Here is a 16,144-nt window from a genome sequence, read left to right as displayed (position 1 = left end):
CTGACAATCTGAGGACACAGCAATGCTGAATAACAGTCTACACTGCGTCACTAGATCCTTATACAGGGGTATAATGAGGCCTCACTGTACAGGAGAGACCGGAGCGAGGAGCAGGGGCCTGATCACAAGAGCTGACAATCTGAGGAGACAGCAATGCTGAATAACAGTCTACACTGCGTCACTAGATCCTTATACAGGGGTATAATGAGGCCTCACTGTACAGGAGAGACCGGAGCGAGGAGCAGAGGCCTGATCACAAGAGCTGACAATCTGAGGACACAGCAATGCTGAATAACAGTCTACACTGTGTCACTAGATCCTTATACAGGGGTATAATGAGGCCTCACTGTACAGGAGAGACCGGAGCGAGGAGCAGGGGCCTGATCACAAGAGCTGACAATCTGAGGACACAGCAATGCTGAATAACAGTCTACACTGCGTCACTAGATCCTTATACAGGGGTATAATGAGGCCTCACTGTACAGGAGAGGCCGGAGCGAGAAGCAGAGGCCTGATCACAAGAGCTGACAATCTGAGGAAACAGCAATGCTGAATAACAGTCTACACTGTGTCACTAGATCCTTATACAGGAGTATAATGAGACCTCACTGTACAGGAGAGACCGGAGCGAGGAGCAGGGGCCTGATCACAAGAGCTGACAATCTGAGGACACAGCAATGCTGAATAACAGTCTACACTGCGTCACTAGATCCTTATACAGGGGTATAATGAGGCCTCACTGTACAGGAGAGACCGGAGCGAGGATCAGAGGCCTGATCACAAGAGCTGACAATCTGAGGAAACAGCAATGCTGAATAACAGTCTACACTGCATCACTAGATCCTTATACAGGGGTATAATGAGGCCTCACTGTACAGGGGAGACCGGAGCGAGGAGCAGGGGCCTGATCACAAGAGCTGACAATCTGAGGAAACAGCAATGCTGAATAACAGTCTACACTGCGTCACTAGATCCTTATACAGGAGTATAATGAGGCCTCACTGTACAGGAGAGACCGGAGCGAGGAGCCGGGGCCTGATCACAAGAGCTGACAATCTGAGGAAACAGCAATGCTGAATAACAGTCTACACTGCGTCACTAGATCCTTATACAGGGGTATATTGAGGCCTCACTGTACAGGAAAGACCGGAGCGAGGAGCAGGGGCCTGATCACAAGAGCTGACAATCTGAGGACACAGCAATGCTGAATAACAGTCTACACTGCGTCACTAGATCCTTATACAGGGGTATAATGAGGCCTCACTGTACAGGAGAGACCGGAGCGAGGATCAGAGGCCTGATCACAAGAGCTGACAATCTGAGGAAACAGCAATGCTGAATAACAGTCTACACTGCATCACTAGATCCTTATACAGGGGTATAATGAGGCCTCACTGTACAGGGGAGACCGGAGCGAGGAGCAGGGGCCTGATCACAAGAGCTGACAATCTGAGGAAACAGCAATGCTGAATAACAGTCTAAACTGCGTCACTAGATCCTTATACAGGAGTATAATGAGGCCTCACTGTACAGGAGAGACCGGAGCGAGGAGCCGGGGCCTGATCACAAGAGCTGACAATCTGAGGAAACAGCAATGCTGAATAACAGTCTACACTGCGTCACTAGATCCTTATACAGGGGTATATTGAGGCCTCACTGTACAGGGGAGACCGGAGCGAGGAGCAGGGGCCTGATCACAAGAGCTGACAATCTGAGGAAACAGCAATGCTGAATAACAGTCTACACTGCGTCACTAGATCCTTATACAGGTGGAGAATGAGGCCCTCACTTTACAGGCAAAGACCTGGAACGAGGACGGTGGAAAATGGATTAATATTAAAAAATGAGCCGTTAAAAGAGCCAAAAGAGCCGGCTCTTTATAGTGAGCGGAGCCGAATGAGCCGGATCGCCAAAAATAGCCGAACTTCCCATCACTGCAGCCCTCCATCCTTTTACCAAAAAAAAAACCCTCGGTGACTGGAGAGGTGGATGGCCGAATATGAGCCTCAGCCGTACTCTGGAAGGGGTTAAATAAACGAGATTTCGGAATTTTAGCTCCTGGTATGGAGTCGATAGCGCAATCATATGCCGCCATATAGTAGCCGTTCGGTAACAGGTGATAATTCCCTCATGTGTGGGGTCTATTTGTCTCCAGAGAAATCACACGTTACATTCCACACACAACACTGTGTAGAAAAGGCGGCGCGGGGGAATTGTGCCAGTAGTGAGGGGAAATAATGGCGGGAAGGTCACTGACTGAGGAGAAGTCTCCATGTAGCGTCTGCACTCCGGAGATCATGTGACCCCTGACTCCTCCCCTCCTGTGACCTCATCACAGGTCCTGTGCGCACAGAGCAGCCATATACGTGGAGTGCGGCTCTGCGGGTGGAGGTCGGTGCTGGAGGCTCCATTATTCTCTATGTGGAGTGCGGCTCTGCGGGTGGAGGTCGGTGCTGGAGATTCCCCATTACTGAGCGCGGGGGACATTAACCCCTTCAGCACAGAGACTTTTTTGGGGGGGTTTGTTGCCACTTTATAAGAATCACTGAAGAGCCCGGCGTTGCCCGGGCATAGTAACTTACTGTGGTTAAAACAAATTATAACGATTATCCTCCATCCCATAGTCCAGTGCCCATATACCCATCATACATATCCTCCATACCAGTAGCGTAGCTACCAGGGGGGCAGAGGGTGCAGTTTCCCCGACCCCTTGCTGTACGGGCCCACCCAGAGCTACTGCCACAGGGTGTACCACCTGAGTTGTAATCAGGGTTACCGGTTATGGTCCCACTCAGATTTTTGCCCCTCTCCCCGAGCTGAACCCCTAGCTATGCCTCTGCTCCATCCCATAGTCCCGTGCCCATCCACCCACCACACATCCTCCATCCTATAGTCCCGTGCCCATATACCCATCACACATATCCTCCATCCCATAGTCATGTGCCCATATACCATCACACATATCCTCCATCCCATAGTCCTGTGCCCATATACCATCACACATATCCTCTATCCCATAGTCCCGTGCCCATATACCATCAAACATATCCTCCATCCCATAGTCTAGTGTCCATATACCCATCACACATATCCTATATCCCATAGTCCAGTGCCCATATACGATCATATATATCCTCCATCCCATAGTCCCATGCCCATATACCCATCACACATCCTCCATCCCATAGTCCAGTGCCCATATACCCATCGCACATTCCTCTATCCCACAGTCCAGTGCCCATATACCCATCACCCATATCCTCCATCCCATAGTCCAGTGTCCATATACCCATCACACATCCTCCGTCCCATAGTCCCCATCTGGGTGGCGCTGAGCAGGGAGTTCCTGGAGATGTGCTGTTATGTAACCTGGCAGTGTGGCTCTGTGTGCAGCCACTGATGATGCCATTTTCTATGCTGGTAACAATAGAGCCTGGCAGTAATAGATGAGGGGTGACTTATTTCTATCACATGCTCTCTGCTCCTTTCTGGGGGGGCAGACAATGGCTGGGAGCTTATGTTCCCGGGGATGCTAGATTTCTCTCACCCGGTCAGTGTCTGCTGAGGTGTTGTGGAGTGGGAAAACATGCTCATAGCAACCAATCACAGCTCAGCTTCTTTTAAACAGCTCTGGTGAAATGAAAGATTCTTAGAGATTAGGTGGGGCTATGTGGAGTGGGCGTGGCTAATAAATATATATATATATATATATATATATATATATACACGTTTTTGTTCTGTTTCCTGTTATACATAGTAACATAGTTATTAAGGTTGAAGGGAGACTTTAAGTCCATCTAGTTCAACCCATCCTATCCTAACTTGCCCTAACATGTTGATCCAGAGGAAGGCAAAAAAAACCCATGTGGCAACAGTAAGCTTCACATTGGGGAAAAAAATTCCTTCCCGACTCCACATACGGCAATCAGACTAGCTCCCTGGATCAACGCAACACTAAGGAAACTAGTGTATATACCCTGTAATATTATACTTTTCAAGAAAGGCATTCAGTCCCTTCTTAAATTTTAGTAGGGAATCAATCACTACAACATCATATGGCAGAGAGTTCCATAGTCTCACTGCTGTTACAGTAAAAAATCCGCGTCTGTGAGTATGCTTAAACCTTCTTTCCTCCAGACGTAGAGGATGCCCCCTTGTCCCCGTCACAGGTCTAAGAGTAAAAAGATCATTAGAAAGGTCTTTGTACTGTCCCCGCATATATTTATACATTGTAATAAGATCACCCCTAAGCCTTCGATTTTCCAAACTAAATAACCCCAAGTGTAATAAACTGTCTTGGTATTGCAGACCCCCTAGTTCCCTAATAACCTTGGTCGCTCTTCTCTGCACCCGCTCCAGTTCAGCTATGTCTGTCTTATACACCAGAGACCAGAACTGTACACAGTATTCTAAGTGTGGTCGCACAAGTGACTTATATAGAGGTAAAATTATGTTCTCCTCATGAGTATCTATGCCTCTTTTAATGCATCCCATTATTTTATTTGCCTTTGCAGCAGCTGCCTGACACTGGCCGCTAAATGTGAGTTTGTCGTCCACCCATACACCCAGGTCTTTTTCAGTGACAGTTTTGCCCAGTGTTTTACAGTTAAGCACATAATTATACATCTTGTTCATTCTACCCAAGTGCATGACCTTATATTTATCCCCATTAAAGCTCATTTGCCATTTATCAGCCCAAGCTTCTAGTTTACATAAATCCTACTGTAATATAAAATTGTCCTCCTCTGTATTGATTACCCTGCAGAGTTTGGTGTCATCTGCAAATATTGAAATTCTACTCTCTATGCCCCCTACAAGGTCATTAATAAATATGTTAAAAAGAAGCGGACTCAAAACTGACCCCTGTGGTGCCCCACTGCTAACCATGACCCAGTCTGAGTGTGCTCCAATAATAACCACCACTTGTTTCCTATCCCTGAGCCAGCTCTTAACCCACCTACACATATTTTCCCCTATCCCCATTGTTGTCATTTTATTTATTAACCTTTTGTGTGGCACCGTATCAAAAGCTTTTGAAAAGTCCATGTACACCACGTCCACTGCATTCCCTTGGTCCAGTCCGGAACGTACCTCTTCATAAAAGCTTATCAGATTAGTCTGACAGGAACGGTCCCTTGTAAACCCATGTTGATATTGGGTCATGAGGTTATTTTTCTCCAGATACTCCAGTATAGTATCTCTTAGAAAACCCTCCAGGATTTTACCCAGAGTTGAGGTTAAACTTACTGGCCTATAACTTCCAAGTTCAGTTTTTGTCCCCTTTTTGAATATTGGCACCACATTTGCTATACACCAGACCTGTGGTACAGACCCTGTTATTATGGAATCTTTAAAGATTAAAAATAATGGTCTATCTATGACTGTGTTTAATTCCTGCAGTACTCGGGGGGTGTATCCCATCCAGGCCCGGGGATTTGTCAATTTGAGTGATTTTTAGACGCCGCCATACTTCCTGCTGGGTTAAGCAGGTGACATTTAATGGAGATTTTTTTATCCCTGATCATGTTATCCGTCATGGGATTTTCTTGTGTAAATACTGTTGAAATTTAGCATATTGGCTTTTTCCTCATCCACCATTTCACCCAGGCTATTTTTAAGGGGACCAACACTATCATTTTTTAGCTTCTTACTATTTATGTAGTTAAAGAATATTTTGGGATTATTTTTACTTTCTCTGGCAATGAGTCTCTCTGTCTCAATCTTTGTTGTTTTAATTTGCTTTTTACAGAATTTATTTAATTTTCTGTATTTAGTTAATGCCTCATCACTACCTACTTGCTTTAATTCTCTAAATGCTTTATTTTTATCTTATTGCGCCCCTTACAGCTCTATTTAGCCATAGTGGTTTCCTCCTATTTCTCGCATGTTTATTCCCATACGGTATATATTGTGCACAGGTCCTATTCAGGATGCTAATAAACGTCTCCCATTTTCTTTGTGTATTTTTATGTCTCAGGATATCGTCCCAGTTAATTGCACCAAGATCATCTCTCATCCGTTAGAAATTTGCTTTCCTGAAGTTTAGTGTCCTTGTAACCCCTCTACTACACATCTTATTAAAGGATACATGAAAATTTATTAATTTGTGATCACTATTACCCAATTGACCCTCAACCCTTACATTTGATATGCGGTCTGGCCTGTTGGTTAATATTAGGTCTAGCAGTGCCCCCCCTCTTGTTGGGTCCTGAACCAGTGGTGAAAGGTAATTGTCTGTCATAGTTGTCAGAAACCCATTACCTTTGCTGGAACTGCAGGTTTCAGTTCCCCAATGTATTTCGGGGTAGTTGAAGTCCCCCATAATAATGACTTCTCCTTGAGTCGCTGCTTCATCTATTTGCTTTATGAGGATATTCTCTGTTGCTTCCATTATTTTTGGAGACTTATAACAAACCCCTATCAGTAATGTATTATCCCCCCTCCCCTTATCTCCACCCACAGGGACTCTACATTTTCATTAGATTCATATATATTATCACGAAGGATGGGTTTTAAGGATGATTTTACATATAAACACAGGCCTCCCCCTCGCTTATTTGTACGATTATTTTTGAACAGACTATAGCCAAGTAAATTAACCGCCCAGTCATGGCTCTCGTCCAGCCATGTCTCAGATATCCCCACCACGTCATAATTATGTTCCAGCAACATTAACTCCAATTCCTCCATCTTGTTGACGAGGCTTCTGGCATTAGTATACATGAACTTTATGTATCTCTCTGTATCGCTATTCTTTCTTAAATTATTAACTGTTCTAACCCCACCCCCCATGCCACCCCCACCCCCAATTTCATTATTTGTGCCCAGGTCTCTATCTGCACTGTCTTCCCCTCCTATAAAAGGAATACCCTCCCCCCCGTCCCTAGTTTAAACACTCCTCCAACCTTCTAGCCATTTTCTCCCCCAGCACAGCGGCACCCTCCCCATTGAGGTGCAGCCCGCCCCTAGCGTAGAACCTGTAGCCAACTGAGAAGTCGGCCCAGTTCTCCAGGAACCCAAACCCCTCCTTCCTACACCAATTCCTGAGCCACTTATTAACCTCCCTAATCTCCCGTTGCCTCTCTGGCGTGGCACGTGGTACAGGAAGTATTTCTGAAAATACCACCTTGGAGGTCCTTGCTTTAAGCTTACAGCCTAATTCCCTGACATCATCTTTAAGGACCTTCCACCCACCTCTAACTTTGTCATTTGTGCCAATGTGCACCATGACCGCTGGATCCTCACCAGCCCCTCCCAGTAATCTGTCAACCCGATCAGCGATGTCGGACTCGAGCGCCAGGTAGGCAGCACACCGTTCGACGATCCCTTTCTTTGTGACAGATTGCCCTATCTGTTCCCCTAATAATTGAGTCTCCCACTACCAGAACCTGTCTGGCCTGCCCTGCTCTCCTATTTCCCCCTTACTGGAGCAGACACTCCTCCGGCTTTCAGAGGACATGCCTTGCTGCAGCAGTGCTACTTCTGCACTAACACTCCCCTCATCTGCCAACTTAGCAAACTTATTGGGGTGTGCCAGATCAGGACTAGCCTCCCTGATGCTCTTCCCTCTACCCCGCCTTCTAACTGTCACCTAGCTAGCTGCTTCATTGTCCTGCAGCTCCATCCTAGCATCCCCCCCCTCATCTATCCCATTGAGCGTCTGCTCAGTGAGCAGAAGACTCCTTTCCATATTGTCTATGGATCTCAGTGTTGCCAGCTGCACATTTAGATCCAGTAGCTGGGCTTCCAAATGCACAACGTGCTCACATCTCGCACAGCAGTATGCACCCTCGACCGGCTGGTCAAGGATTTCATACATGCGGCAAGACGTGCACTGGATGGCATTGGCAATAGTGGAGCACATCCTAATGCGGATTGCACCAGACAGAAAAGATAAGCAAAAATAAATAAAAAGTATTAATAAAATATAACAGCAATTCAGTAATACCTCCCTTGGAAACTCCCTGAATCCAAAGTCACTGAATCTCAAGTCACACACTTACCACAGTTCGCACTTACACTCAGGTCACACTTGCTCAGGCAGAAGATTTAAAAGAGTTTTGTTTTTTTTCCCCTCTTACCAGTACACCACCCTGCTGCTCAATGCACTTCCAAAAGGAGTTGACCCCCAACCAGCTGCCCCTTATAAACCCTTAATTATGAACTCCCACCCTTAATTAACCCCTTGTGAATATAGTTACACCTCAAGATTTACATGCAGTATAGTTAACCCTTAAACACAGATAGTAAAATAAGAGATTAACCCTGTAGAGAGAAAAAATAGGTTAAACAAGCCCCCCCAAAATTGAACAGGTAGAAAGCACTCAGCAACCTACAATTCAGCAACTCACACAGGTATTTCTTATAGGTTTTCCAAACACCTCTTCACTGAATCTCAAGTCACACACTTACCACAGTAAGCACTTACGCTCAGGTCACACTCCGCTCGCTCACACTCGCTCAGGCAGAAGATTTAATAGATTTTTTTTTTTCCCCTTTTACCAGTACACCACCCTGCTGCTCAATGCACTTCCAATAGATACATACGACCCAACTATGGAAGACAGGAAGTGAAGAAACTGATTGCTCTCATAATACAGGGCCCCTTTCTTGGCCCCCACACAGTGTAATGCCCCCATTATGCCCCTGTAAGCAGGGTTCTGCCACCACAACCAGCTGCCTCGGGCACTTTTCCATGGCCTGGTACTGCAGATTTTTATCTGTCACCCCATTCCTTTGCTTGGCACCAAATCTGTTCTGCCTTTGGGGCTATGGTCTTTGTAATATCAGGAAACTGCATCATCAAGGTCACCTGAGCTGGTGTACCATCTATACTCTTCCCATTGATTCGACAGGGTCCCATGTGGACGGCATATGGCAGTCTTTTTATACAAATGTAGCACAGCCCTGAAGATTCTTTTTTTATGACACACCTTTTTACACCCCTTGTGCAGTATATACGATGCCCCTCACACAGTATAAAGTTTCCACAGTACTGGCATCTCTCACACAAAAGATATTTCCACACTATCGCCATACCCCCACACATAGTATAATCTTCTCACAGTATCGCCATTCCCTCCTCACACTATAATGTTCCCATAGTACCACAATTTCACCAAACACAGCATAATCTTATAGTATCGCCATCCCACCACACACAGTATAAAGTTTCCACAGTACCACCATCCCACCACACACAGTGTAATGTTCCCACAGTACCACCATCTCACCACACACAGTATAATGTTCCCACAGTATCACCATCCCACCACACACAGTATAATGTTCCCACAGTACCACCATCCCTCCACACACAGTGTAATGTTCCCACAGTACCACTATCTCACCACACACAGTATAATGTTCCCACAGTACCACCATCCCACCACACACAGTATAATGTTCCCACAGTACCACCATCCCACCACACACAGTATAATGTTCCCACAGTACCACCATCTCACCACACACAGTGTAATGTTCCCACAGTACCTCCATCTCACCACACACAGTATAATGTTCCTACAGTACCACCATCCCACCACGCACAGTGTAATGTTCCCACAGTACCACCATCCCACCACGCACAGTATAATGTTCCCACAGTACCACCATCCCACCACGCACAGTATAATGTTCCCACAGTACCACCATCCCACCACGCACAGTATAATGTTCCCACAGTACCACCATCCCACCACACACAGTATAATGTTCCCACAGTACCACCATCCCACCACACACAGTATAATGTTCCCACAGTACTACCATCTCACCACACACAGTGTAATCTTCTCACACTACCGCCATTCCCTCCACACTGTATAATGTTTCCACAGTACTGCAATCCATCACTTTCTAATGTTCCCACAGTACAGCTCCCTACATACACAATATAGTACCGACCACCAACAATTAATAAATACTCAGCCTCATTCTTGATGCAAATACTAATGAACCCAAGATCTATTGGAGCACCCCCAGGGTAGTGGGTTTACTCGGTCCCGTGCTGGTGTCTTAAAAGGATGTGTCACGGTGACAGTGACCCGGTCCGTGGCCCTGAGTGTCCATGTAAAATAAGAGGATAGATGCTGAATAAAGTTTGTGTAGAAAAGTTTGTGACACCACCTGTGGTATCTGGTCAGAGGTGACCAGCACTGCAGTGCAGATCCTCTGGGACAGATGGTATGATGCAGCAGAGGTGTAATAGCTCTCGACAGGCAGAGCTGTAGTCCCATGGCAGTGATGGTAGATGTTGAGGTAGACTGTGCAGAAAGAAGGCAGAGACACAGGTGAATGCAGTTCCAAAGCTTTTCTCATTGTTTTCTGATGCTCATAGATGTCCGCTTCAGTGCTGTGTCCTCCAGGTGAGGGGCTCAGCCAACTCCCAGGCAAGTAAAGTACACCTTTCCAGTACTCCTGTCCGTATGTGCCTTTTCTAGACGTCTCCTTACTAGCGCTAATCTGAAGTACTTGTAGTTATGAATTACACTCTAGTTCCTCTTTCTTGCTGTTACTTAGAACTCCCTTGCATGACAGATAGCTGTAGCCTACTTCAGCGACTCCTTACAATCGTGTCCCGGCTCACACATGTTGCTACAGTGTCGTCGAGTCTTAGTTGGGAATAAAGCGTTCACAGCTTCTATTCCTCCGGTTTCTGCTGTAGGATCATTAGCATCCACGCAGCCTCGGATACCGGCACCCGGCCTCTGGCGCATAAGCTTGGACAAGGGCTCTCCTCCACACGTCCCATTCTTTCCTTTCCTTCTGGAGAACTCTTTCTGCTCCTTTCCTTCCCAGCAGCTCCAGCTCACAGGGAGCTACTGCATATATGTCCTCTCCATCCCTATCTGGGGAACTGATCCTGATCTCCTATCAGTTCTCCAGCTCTCTAGTGCGACCTAAGCTCCACCCACCTCCCAGCACCCTTCATGAACCAAGCAGGGGTCATAGAGGGTGCTCTGCTGCTCTAAGGTGTCTGTGCTGGATGCAAGTGCTGGAGTCTGGTCAGGTGTCGCCATCTTACCTGGGTAGTGGGATACTACACCTCAGGAGTAGGTGCAGTACCTCTGTGGCAACTGAACCCTCAGGGGCGTGTCACTATGAGATATTTACCACATGATAGTTGGATCGGCAGGAGTATAGGAGTGTATCATCCAAAACAGAAGCCCACTCTGTTGCTATGGTGCCTAAGAATTGACAGGGCTCAGTGGGGTTTGGTATTAGTCACCCTCTTCTTCCCATCATCACAATTTCAGGGATATCCACACTCTCATGACGGTGATACCACTGAATAGAATAGTGAATCAGGGAGTCAGAGGCTCTTGATCCACCATTCAGCCCTTCGCTTGTGAGTCTGAGACTTCGTGCACTACAGGTACAATGGCGTCACTTCCTCAGACCTGTAGTATGGAGCCTCAGTACTCACAGTGCACAGACTGGAGCAGTTCACCTCGGGAATCTACATCTAACTATCTACCTCCTGATGATTCTGTTAGGAGAAACGCGTTGATGTTTTGCCTATCCATCAAAACTTGAGTACCCTTTTCTACTGTTGTCCACATGTGTTGGCAATCTTTGATTATATTTTGTTGATTTTGTCATGAATTATGCCTTCCAGATATATTATGTCACCCTAATGTTTTACTATCAGTTGTATAAGGGCCTATTGAGGGTGAGCCGTCGTGGAGCGGGGGCACCATTCCGCTGACCAGTAGGGTGCCAACCTCCGCTGATAGGAAGGTACACAGTTAGAGGGAACAAGTAGTTAGGTACTCGTTTGTTCTGCACACGTCACTTTATTGTCTTTGTCAATTGCTCTGTTTTTGCAATTTTTTTCTATTGTTGCCTACCCAACTACTACTTTTTTTTGGCAATTCCTATACACTCCTTTCCTGGTTATTTGAGTGACCGCATGCTGCACTTATCCAGGGTCATCTAGGGTCATCTCAATTATGTTTAGGGTGCCAACTTCCGCTGGTAGGCAGTTTGATATCAGGACCCCCATTAGGGTTCAGTAGGTGACACGGTTGTTTGTGTTTTTGTGTGGTTGTTTTGTCTTTGTGGTTGTTTTGTCTTTTATCTAGACTTTAATAAAGGTTGGTTATATTCTATATCTATACTTTTGTAAGGCTCCTTGTAAATACAATTGAAGTTTTTTTTTACTTTACCGGTTCATATACTTGCGCAAGCCGCATGCAGAAATAGGTGGAGCTGACCGGAGGAGGCGTGGCAGGGGGCGGGGCTTCATGAGGGAAGTCCGCAGCCCTCCGTCCGCAAATGTGAGACCAGCCTAAATGAGACGAGAATTAGCGTTATGGAAGATGAGTCTATGTGAAACGTATTCAGCTGCCGACTCCGAGGGAGAAACTACTTGTTGTCTGTGGCCTAAAATATAAAAATAATAATCTTTAATTTTTATATAGCGCTAACATATTCCGCAGCACTCTACAGTTTGCACACATTATCATCACTGTCCCCGATGGGGCTCACAATCTAAATTCCCTATCAGTATGTGTTTGGAATGTGGGAGGAAATCTGAGAACCCGGAGCAAACCCACACAAACACAGGGAGAACATACAAACTCCTTGCAGATGTTGTCCTTGGTGGGATTCGAACCCAGGACTCCAGCGCTATATAGGTTTTATTAGTAGATGTAAAGAAGAAAACTAAATACTGTAAAATAATAAATCTCCTCATATGTTTCCCTTATTATCTCCAGTAATTGTATTATTACACAGGATTCTTATGATGTTACATCGGCTCATCTTCTCATTCAGGTCTCTACAATATCGGATCCTCTCAGTGAAGATCTTCTACAAAAGAGAATTTTCCTGATTTACACATCAAGGATGGATATGGACAGAGACAAGATGGCGGAGAGGATATTACACCTCACCCTAGAGATCCTCTTCCGGCTTACTGGAGAGGTGAGAGATTCTGATGACGTCACATTACATCATTCTTATCTATGGGAATAACAGATGGACAGAACTGGAGAGGTGAGGACTCTGGAAATGTCTGTAGTGAGATTTATTAATGTGTCTCTCCATAACCAGGATTACACAGTAGTGAAGAAGACCTCTAGTGAGCGCTGTCAGGACCCTGTGTCTGAGGGATGGGGAAGACCCCTGAGCCCAATCACGGGACCTCCACCTCACCCCCTGATACATGAGGACATCAATGACCAGAAGATCCTAGAACTCACCTACAAGATGATTGAGCTGCTGACTGGAGAGGTGACACTGCTGGGAATGCTGGGACATTATACAGTAACACTATGAAGGGATGGGGGGGATGACGGGTTCGTTGTATGTGTCAGGTTCCTATAAGGTGTCAGGATGTCGCCGTCTATTTCTCCATGGAGGAGTGGGAGTATTTAGAAGGACACAAAGATGTGTACAAGGACGTCATGATGGAGGTTCCCCAGCCCCTCACATCACCAGGTAATAGACAGGACTAAATACACACGGCCTATAATTATCTGTATGTAAAGAATGAATTCAGTCCCTGTATGTGTTTCCTCCAGATCTATCCAGTAAGAGGACAACACCAGAGGGATGTCCCCGTCCTCTTCTTCCACAGGACTGTAACCAAGAAGATCCCAATGTTCCTCAGGATCATCAGGTAGATGGAGAGAAGGTGTCATGAGATCTCCCCTATGATGTGTAGATGGCTGTGAAGGTCTTGTGCTCAGTCTTGTTTTATCCACCAGTATTATATGTTTTATACTTGTGTAATGAGAGCGGTGGAGATGGCAGGATTAGAGCTGATCATAGATGTGACTTCTCCATCTGTCTGTAACTTTTACAATAATAAATGCGCCCGGGCCCGCACGTCAATAGTTAACAGTTGCCAGCCAATCGGAGGCTGGCAGCTGACGTCAGCCGCAGCGCACAAGTCGCTGACGTCACTGTCGTTCGCCGCCGAGTGCGCGATTCAGCTGCGTGGAGGGAGCTTCACTGCAGGAGCGTGGCCACTTAAGGAAAACATGTTGGTTTTTTTTTGTTTTCATTTTTATTGAAAGCGGAGGCAGTAACCCGGGGCAGAGTGGACACGGGGGGGGGGGGGCAGAATGTGAGACACGGGGGCACAATGGGCATGGAGGCTGGGGCACAATGTGAGACACGGGGGGGCACAATGTGAGACACGGGGGCACAATGTACATGGAGGCTGGGGCAGAATGTGAGACACGGGGGCAGAATGTGAGACGGTAGAATGTGAGACACGGGGGGGTAGAATGTGAGACACGGGGGGCACAATGTGAGATACGGGGGGCACAATGTGAGACACAGGTGGCACAATGGACATGGAGGCTGGGGCAGAATGTGAGACACTGGGCAGAATGGACATGGGGCAGAATGTGAGACACGGGGGGGTAGAATGTGAGACACGGGGGGGCACAATGTGAGACACAGGTGGCACAATGGACATGGAGGCTGGGGCAGAATGTGAGACACTGGGCAGAATGGACATGGGGCAGAATGTGAGACACGGGTGGTAGAATGTGAGACACGGGGGGGGTAGAATGTGAGACACGGGGGGGCAGAATGTGAGACACAGGGCACAATGGACATGGAGGCTGGGGCACAATGTGAGACACGGAGGGGCACAATGTGAAACACAGGTGGCACAATGGACATGGAGGCTGGGGCAGGATGTGAGACACTGGGCAGAATGGACATGGGGCAGAATGTGAGACACGGGGGCAGAATGGACATGGTGCAGAATGAACATGGGGCACAATGTGAGACACGGGGGGAGGCACAATGTGAGACACGGGGCACAATGGACATGGAGGCTGGGGCAGAATGGACATGAGGCAGAATGGACATGGGGCAGAATGTGAGACATGGGGGGGCAGAATGTGAGACACGGGGGGGCGGGGCAGAATGTAAGACACGGGGGGCAGAATGGACATGAAGGCTGGGGCAGAATGTGAGACACGGGGGCAGAATGGACATGGGGCACAATGTGAGACACGGGGGGGCACAATGTGAGACACATGGGGGGGCACAATGAGACACATGGGGGGGCACAATGAGACACATGGGGGGGCACAATGAGACACATGGGGGGCACAATGTGAGACACGGGGGGGCACAATGTTAGACACGGGGCAGAATGGACATGGAGACGGGGGCAGAATGGACATGGGGCAGAATGAACATGGGGCAGAATGTGAGACACGGGGGGGAGAATGTGAGACATGGGGGGGCAGAATGTGAGACACGGGGGCACAATGGACATGGAGGCTGGGGAAGAATGTGAGACATGGGGGCAGAATGGACGGGGGGGCAGAATGTGAGACACGGGGGGGCAGAATGTGAGACACGGCACAATGGACATGGAGGCTGGGGCAGAATGTGAGACACGGGGGCAGAATGTGAGACACGGGGGCAGAATGTGACAGTGAAACACAGGAGGGGGCAGAATGTGAGACACAGGAGGGGGCAGGATGGGAGAAACATGGTGCAAGATCATGGGGCAGGATGGATATAATGTAGACAGATGGGGCAGGATCCGGGAGATCATATGGGGCAGAATGGATACTCATGAGGTCAGGATGAGCGAACATATGGCTGGAGCCAGGAATGAGACACACGGGGGCCAGGATGGGGGATATTATTACCACAGGGGCTAATTAAGGGATACTATTACTAGAGTAATGTATTTATTTTATTTTTTTGAGGATATTGTTTTAAATGGGAGGAGGTCCTGTTACTGTGCAGAGTGACACTATGTTGCCTTTTTTCTTCATCTGGTGCAGTGTAGAAGTTGGGAAAAAAATTAAGTAATGTGTTCTGCAAGTGGAGCTCTAGATAACTGTGTTATTTAGAGTTTAGCGTCATCAGCAAATATTGAAATTCTACTCTCTATGCGCCCTACAAGGTCATTAATAAATATGTTAAAAAGAAGCGGGCCCAATACTGACCCCTGTGGTACCCCACTGCGAACCGCGACCCAGTCCGAGTGTGCTCCATTAAAAACCACCCTATGTTTCCTATACCTGAGCCAGCTCTTAACCCACTTACACATATTTTCCCCTATCCCCATTGTTCTCATTTTAAGTATCAACCTTTTGTGTGGCATCGTATCAAAAGCTTTTGAAAAGTCCATGTACACCACGTCCACTGCATT

At 47.1% G+C, this 16,144-nt stretch overlaps 1 protein-coding gene across 5 annotated transcripts in view; it reads left to right on the top strand.

Annotated features, from left to right (window-relative positions):
- LOC141094189 (uncharacterized) overlaps positions 1 to 16,144 on the top strand; it is a 402,263-nt gene that overhangs the window by 347,713 nt on the left and 38,406 nt on the right. For all 5 annotated transcript variants that reach the window (XM_073579948.1, XM_073579947.1, XM_073579950.1 and 2 more), the window contains exons 2-5: positions 12,784 to 12,933; positions 13,063 to 13,242; positions 13,326 to 13,449; positions 13,533 to 13,630. In XM_073579948.1, coding sequence (XP_073436049.1) covers positions 12,784 to 12,933; positions 13,063 to 13,242; positions 13,326 to 13,449; positions 13,533 to 13,630 — 552 coding nt within the window. The remainder of the gene's footprint in view (positions 1 to 12,783; positions 12,934 to 13,062; positions 13,243 to 13,325; positions 13,450 to 13,532; positions 13,631 to 16,144) is intronic.

Source organism: Dendrobates tinctorius, unplaced genomic scaffold (assembly GCF_039654945.1).
Source record: "Dendrobates tinctorius isolate UK_male_01 unplaced genomic scaffold, ASM3965494v1 ptg000063l, whole genome shotgun sequence".
Taxonomy (NCBI): Eukaryota; Metazoa; Chordata; class Amphibia; order Anura; family Dendrobatidae; genus Dendrobates; species Dendrobates tinctorius.
Note: the sequence above shows the minus strand (reverse complement) of the source record. Positions and strands in the feature narration are given on the sequence as shown.